Source organism: Anopheles ziemanni, chromosome 3 (genome assembly GCF_943734765.1).
Source record: "Anopheles ziemanni chromosome 3, idAnoZiCoDA_A2_x.2, whole genome shotgun sequence".
In the NCBI taxonomy this organism is placed as follows: Eukaryota; Metazoa; Arthropoda; class Insecta; order Diptera; family Culicidae; genus Anopheles; species Anopheles ziemanni.
In genome coordinates, this window is record NC_080706.1 from 86,708,740 (window position 1) to 86,716,632 (window position 7,893).

Here is a 7,893-nt window from a genome sequence, read left to right on the forward strand (position 1 = left end):
ACATTCCTTATGGCACATTTCTCAGTACAACAGGAAACGAAAAAAACTATCCCCCAGTAATATGTTTAGAGTATTGGAACAACAACTTCTCTCCTCGCTGGTAATACTGCTAAAGTACGCCCTAAACCATGATGCCAGTCGCCATGCACAAAAATCTTGCATAGGAAAGCAAGCAGGAGGAAAACTTCAGCAAAACGAAACAAAAAGTTATGGAAAAACAGACAGATCGTTACGAGCGTAGTGTCTATCCGTGATTTTAGATGTAAAAGGTGTGTGATTTTAGATTTGTTCAAACTCCATTGCTCCGCTGCCAGAAAACGAGAAGCTTCGTTCCATTGCGGTAATGTAGCGATTGCCTGCAAAACTATTAACAAATAAACACTGAAACCATAATATGCAATCAAGGAGAGAGATAAAGCGGCCGGTAGCGATTGAAGGTGAAAGTAAACTAAACAACCATATGGTATTGTATGTGTGTGTTTATGTAATTATATCTACTATTTTATTATGTATGTTTGTGTGTGTGTCCATGTTGGCAAGGATAAGGAAGCGCAAAATATGCCCGTAAATTTTTATCGCAGCAGGCGTTTTAGGGCATGAATAAGCGTCTCAAGTAAAACTGAAACGAGCAAGCCAATAAGTTTGAAAAAGGAACCAGGCAGGCTCACGCGCGGACATGGACATTTTTAGTACCGTAAGATGAAATCTTTTATCGTACCTTTTTAAGTAAACGAAACCTCGCATTCAATTTCACCCGAACACACTCGACCCGCCTCGACCGGCGCGGATTTCTAGTTACGATGGAGCTTTTATATCGCGTCAAGAGTATTGTAAAATGGTGCAGCTAAAAGATATGAAAACATACATTCCTGAGTGCACAGAAGAAGAGAAAGAAAAACCTCCGGAAAAGGATTGGGACGGTAGCTAGTTGATAGGGAGTAAGACGTGAAAAGAAACTAATAACCTCGCATTTATTACACGAATTACAAACTACCATTAAATATATACATATACATACTATATATATACACGAAAACAAAAAATCCTATATAAAACTTCTACTGCATTCCATGGGTGTGTGTTGTATTCCGTCCCATCCTTTCCGTTTTCCGGTTTTCGATTGCACTAGAAACAAAAACGTGAAGACACTTCACTACAAGAGGGTCGGCGCCAGGTATGATAGGTAACTCCGACCAACTAGTCATCCACCGGGGCAGGGGCGAGGGCGTTTGTGAACGGGTTGAAACAAATAAACTATACTAAACCTACTAGCGAATAAGAACGTAATGGTAAGGAATGTGCGCAAGTGCACCGGCACCGACAGACACAGACGGGTAGTCGGAAGGAAATACAAACAAACGTAAATTATTTATTAGGTAGACACTTGTTATGCATGCACCAAATTTAATATAATATATTAAATGGCAATGCAGCAGAAGGTACATGCTACTAATGTGGATTAACTTTGAAAGCTAGTAAGTGCGCATAACAAACAGCTCAAGTGTCACAGAGAGATTTGAACGGACATTCCGACTCGCCCTATACTATGGAAGACATATTCTTTAAACCACTGTCGCAAAGATAGCGGATCGGGTTAAGACGTAACGGCAAACCTCGCAAGGTTGGTAAAGGAGAGCAGTAGGATAAGATAGACAACAAGAACAACAACAAACAAGCAACAAGAAAAGTGTGGATTCTTGCAAATCACACAAAAGTCGCCATCCCTCGCATAGGATATAAGAAGTGAATAATTTGAAGCCAAGCGGAAGAAATGTGGTAAAGAAACCTCATCCAGAGATATATAATACAAAATATCAGTAACGTGCAAAGTGGTAGCAGTAGACTACGGAAAACATTATGGAATGCTATAAAATGATTGGTATTTGTTCGATGTCTAACACTAGTAAAGCAAACATTCCCACGAGACTAGCGAAGCGCGAAAAGTATGGAAGAACCATCGTGAACAACTAACTCAACACGTGCAGAAACGATTCGTTCGTGAACGGTTGTACAAAATAATCTGATCTGAGAATCGCGACAAACAACGCAATGGATACGGAAAGCTAAGGATAAATTCGCGGCCACATTGGCAAACCTTTTGCCAGTGCTGACCGAAACGTTTTGTTTTTGGGGTGTAAATATTCTGCACCTGGGCACGCGGAACGGCTCGTCAAATGAAGTAGAACGACACTGCCTTATGGACGGGCGGTTTCGCTGCCGAGGCGTGCAGGATTTGCGTGTTTCATTTTTCTTTTTTTTTTCTGAGGCATCCTACTTCTCGGAAATGTTCTTTTTTTTTGCTCAAACACTACTTTATACTTCTTCATTTTAAACAACGTGTACTGTTTTTTGTTTTTTTTTTTTATCATGTTTGAATCAAACTTTTTTGCAGCTTTGCTGTTTCCTTCTGTTTGTACCAGTAGAGTTTACATAGCAAATTCAACCTACCTTCCATATGCACTATTACTGCATTCCAAACGATACTCTAATAAGTTTCGATAGTAGCACAGCTGTGGTAGTAAAAAGAACGATACAAACATTCGCTGTACACGCGTTTCCTTTCCTCCCCGATCAGATCGAAGCGTTGTCAATACGTGAGCGTACTGAATGGATTTTGTTTCTGCAATAATTTAAAATTTTTAACCATCCACTGAAAAGCTATACACCGATGTCAGATTATTTTGTTGACAAAATAAACGAATTGAGTTTTGGATAAACAAAAAAATAACTGGTTTTCAGCATGCGTTAAAAAGAAAATCGGAAAGAAAATACAGATTAATTTTATTCTTTGGTACTACGCTTCCTACTAATCGTCATAATAATGAGACGGTGTCGCTAAATATTGAAAAAATATTTGGAGACCCTATCAATTGATTATACAGCAACAAGTGATGGTTAAAACTAGAAAACACACACGAATCGCTTGAAATTTTCATCAACTTACAATGGCAGCTTGATGAACTGCCAGTTTAAAATGTTTCGTTAGGAAAAGTGACAGCATCGGCCCCTTCCTATTGTGCCGTCACTGTCAGCCGGCAATGTTTACCAAACAATTGAAAACGTCAGAGCTGTTTACGTGTTATTCAGGACATCACACTCTTCGACGAATGTTTATCAGTTCTCTATGTTGATTTAGTGTTTCTTAGTTCTATTTAGTTTTACTCGTGATTTTATACCGTGCGTTTAGTTTGTTTGAAGTGTTATTCGTTTCTTACAGATTAGGCCATCATGCTGAAGGCTGTAATTTTAATTGGTGGACCTGAAAAAGGTAAAGCTATTCGATGACTCAGTATAACACGCTTATCGCTCTTAGGATTTGTTGCATGAAGTGGTATTATATTCTCTATACCCCATGCAGGAACCCGCTTTCGTCCCCTCTCGCTCGATACACCGAAGCCACTTTTCCCGGTGGCAGGCAAACCGATCATACAACACCATGTCGAGTCGTGCGTTCGAATCAAAGAGCTGAAAGAGATTCTGATCCTGGGTTTCTATCCGGCGACACAAATGCAGCAATTCGTGAGCAACATGCAGAACTTGTATGACGTAAACATACGCTACCTGCAGGAGTTCACGGCACTCGGAACGGCCGGTGGAATGTACCACTTCCGGGACCAGATTCGCTCCGGCAATCCGACGGCGTTCTTCGTGCTGAACGGTGACGTGTGTGCCGATTTTCCCCTGCAAGAGCTGTACGATTTTCATCGTAGCAAAAACGACAAGGCACTGGTGTCGATAATGGGAACCGAGGCAACACGCCAGCAGGCCGTACACTACGGATGCCTGGTGCTCGGAAAGGACGAAGAAGTTACGCACTACGTGGAGAAACCCCGGGCGTACCTTTCGACTCTCATCAACTGCGGAGTGTACGTTTGCTCGATGGATATCTTCGGTAAGATGGGCGCCGTGTTTCACTCGAAGCAGCACGACTACAGCCTGCTGAACAACGGGAACGGCAAGGACAGTGGGCACATACAGTGGGAACAGGACATTCTGACCCCCCTCGCCGGTACGGGGAAACTATACGCTCTGCCAGTCTGTAACTGGTGGTCGCAGATTAAAACGGCCGGATCGGCCATCTACGCCAACCGACACTATTTGGCACTGTACAAGAAGGCACATCCGGAGCGGTTGGCCAATCCTGGGCTCAAGGAATCGGAAATAGAGAACGGAAGTCTTATCTGTAATATACTGCCGGATGTACACATTCATCCGACGGCGTCTGTACATCCGACAGCGACGGTAGGTGTTGTAGCTTTTGAGGAAAAATTTCACAAAATGAGATATTACACACTTTATGAGCTATATAAAATAATAGATATGTTACTACTTTTTGTAGAAGATCGTGTTACATCATAAAGTAAAAGAAAAACTTTTCAGAAACATTAATATCTTTTCACGTGTTTTTTTTTCAGCTTGGTCCTAATGTATCGATTGGTCCCGGTGTTGTGATCGGTCCTGGTGTTCGTATTCGTGAGTCGATCATTTTGGAGAATGCCGTCATCAAGGACCATTCCTTAGTGTTGCACAGTATCGGTAAGTATTTTTTATCTTCGACTTATGTTAGTGTTAATCTTTAAAAATAAAATCGTTCTTGTTTTATATTCCATCGCGCAGTTGGACGTGGTTCTCAGATTGGAATGTGGTCCCGAGTGGAGGGAACACCGAGCGATCCGGACCCAAACAAACCGTTCGCCAAAATGGAAAATCCGCCGCTGTTCAACAGCGACGGTCGGCTTAATCCTTCCATCACGATTCTTGGCTACGCGGTCAGTGTGCCGTCGGAGATGATCGTCCTCAACTCGATCGTGCTGCCGCATAAGGAGCTGAGTCGCAGTTTCAAAAATGAGATCATCCTTTAACCTTCCCGTCTGCATCTTCTTGCCAAGGTTTTACCTTTACCAATAACTATAGGACAATTGATGAAGGGTCGCGAGGACTTACGCGCGGCTGGGAATAATGAAAGCGAATCAATGGCAGGAATTTCTCGCCATTTCAATAAACACACGAGGTTATAAAATAATTGTGACAACAAATAAAGCCATACGTAAACAGTAAAGTTTAACAAATTGACTGATTGGCGAATTGACAGGCACTGAAAGAACAGACAAATATCATAACACGGACGTGTGAAGTTTTACATACTATTTTTTGGTATGCGAATATGACACGTTGGCAACATAAAACATGGAATTGAACATTGCGTAAATAAACATTGCTTCCAACCACAACTAATGGGACTTAACATGTTTTCAAACTATATTTAGAAGCAACTATTGTAAAACCAAATGCCGTTTTCTCACGACCAAAAATAATAGTTTTCTGTATCCAACAAATCTGATATGGTTGTGGATCGAAGCGCAATTGGGTAGGTAATCGCTTTTTTACATTAATTTAATGATAATTTAAACATCTTCACCAGCCGATCTTCCGCTAAAAATTTAGCCTATGATCGTGTAACGACGAAACAAACATTTTTGTCTTACCGGAAGATCACGTTGTAAATTCCCGGTTCGCTGACCTCTAACTACCGATTCAATGGCCGTAAAGGAACTGCTACTAGCCAATCACAGCGTTCCGTTTAATTTATGGCCTTCTAACACAAACGAAAATACTTACACACGCGTATGCTCCAATTTCGATGGATCCAATTTCGTGCAAAAAAGTTTAAATTCTTTATTGTTTAGTTTCATTTATCGTTAACTTGGAATCCATAAGCTATCTACACTTTTGATCAACATTATGTATCATCTTGAATGCATTTCTGATAGCGAAAAACGCCAGCTCTACAGAAAATTACCAAGAATTTTCAAGATCTTCACTTTCCCGTTGAGAAAAGTGTGAAATATGAAATGAATACAGGACTTGTTTGAAAACCCAATTACTTGTACGTTTCGTATTCTCTATTCAGAAGACAAGTACGCAATTCTTTAGCAGGATGCAAAATGATCATTAGTCCGTTCTTTTAATGAAACCATTAATAAGAGATTTCGGTATTCAAAGCAACAAATCACCCAATTGTATGAAAGGGAATGTATTTTCGTGGCATTAAACGATGTTTAGGGGCATTTTTTTTTTATTAGCACCGCAACCAGCCTAAAGTAAAGAAAGTAAACTTTAAAACAATTATATTTCGGTTATATTCATATCTCTGTTGATTTGCCAGCACTGCCATAATGTGCTTACCTGGAATTTATTCAAGAGTTTGAATGCTTTTATCGCTCGACACACAAAACCCGTTCGTAACTGTCAATTCCGTGAGCCACAGGTGAGCACGAGGTAGAGTGAGAAGATAAAAACATACGACTTACCTGGTCCTGGAATCCCCTCTTCATAAGTCGAATAGTAAAAGATGCGTACGAACTTTGTGTATGTGTCCGTGTGGGCATTGTATAAAACAGGGGAAGAGAACTTTTTAGTACAAAAAGTTAAAAAAAAGTATTTCATCCTAAAGTTAATTTTGCATACATAATTTTGTGTATGTCATTGGAAAGAAGCATTGCTGCGCTACTTACACAGGTTACAAAGACCACAGATAGTCTATGGAGAATCATGGTGAAAAGGATGTTTTTTGTCATAATCCATCCCACTACCTTTGTGGATCGGTATGATTTTTCATGGAAATAGCTTTTTTATCGTACTGGAGAATAATTTAAGACATATTACAGCGTGCAAAACCGTCATGTTTTCTCGTTTTGTGTTTGTCCAATAGTCAAACAGAATGAGAAAACATGATGATTTTGCATGCTACGATGGGCACAAATACCCAGATCCCAAATCTGCATACTTAGTACATTCATAGTACTTAGAGCAGCTTACACAAAAGAAGGAATTTGTTGAGATTGAATTTTCTCGATTCAAAATTTCCAATCGAATGCACAATTTTCCGTATTAATTTTGTGGAGAAAAAAAGCGGAAAATAGATGGAAGAAACTGGTAAATTTGACTGAATAGATTTTTTTTCGCCCAAACAAACCCGACATTTTCTAGAAAACGACTCTTTTCTGTTGAAAACAAGACTGGTAGGTTGCTTACCCCTGGATTTCCAGCGAATAGGCGCTATCTGAAGCAACTGGTGGTTGCGTGCTCTTTTCCCACCTCGGTTCCAATGTATGGGTATTTTCGTGTCCATTCGGTGCTGGGGTGAGGGTTTGTTGCGAACGCACGATCTACCTGTGTACATTAGGAAAGGTACACCTGGAGTAAAGTTGTCAGTTTCGTGGATGTAACGCAACAATTCTGACGCATTTTCACGCACCCGCTGTTGGGCTCTGGCCAGCCTGGAAACTCCATACGGGTTCGAAACGTTTGCCGAATTGTTCGGTCGAACCACTGCGATCGGAAATCGTGAAATAGTTTGCCTTTTGGCACAGTTTTAAACGGTTGGTTGATTTTTTCATGGTTTGCTTGGACCCGTTTCAATTTTTATTCGTATGCTGAACCATGTTTGGATAAAGCCCGACACATCAAAACTTTTGTTGATAGTAAAGTGCTGCTGCTCAGTGCTGAGTGCTGTGTTCGATTCTGTGAATGGTCAATTGGCACACCTGTGTTGTGGACGTTCCTAATTAAGCAGCAGCCTAGCCAGTGCTTGCGGTGTGGACCTGTCGAGTTCGCTGGACCGTTCCAGTAGACGTGGCTTCACAAATTCTCTACGTGCGTCTCGTGTTGTATAGGAAATCGGGGTGTGCTACACGGACGGACAGACAGTTTGTTGTTTTTCGTGCAACGGGAAAAGTAAACCAAATCCTGCGCATAGTTTAATCCCCCAGCAAAGTGTGCAGAAGGATTCTCGTCGGAGCAAAGGATACACTGATTCAACCAGTTTCATTAAAACGTAGACGAGTGTGCATGCGTTACGACGCAGTGAGCGAATTTGTTATCGCGAATTAA

At 41.0% G+C, this 7,893-nt stretch overlaps 1 protein-coding gene across 1 annotated transcript; it reads left to right on the plus strand.

The window, feature by feature from the left end:
- The first annotated feature begins 3,103 nt into the window (after positions 1-3,103).
- LOC131287167 (mannose-1-phosphate guanyltransferase alpha) lies at positions 3,104-5,122 on the plus strand. The gene is made up of 4 exons (XM_058316193.1): positions 3,104-3,268; positions 3,359-4,242; positions 4,416-4,536; positions 4,618-5,122. The coding sequence occupies exons 1-4, from the start codon at positions 3,229-3,231 to the stop codon at positions 4,860-4,862; spliced, it is 1,290 nt and encodes a 429-aa protein (XP_058172176.1). The 5' UTR covers positions 3,104-3,228; the 3' UTR covers positions 4,863-5,122.
- The last annotated feature ends 2,771 nt before the right edge of the window (positions 5,123-7,893 follow it).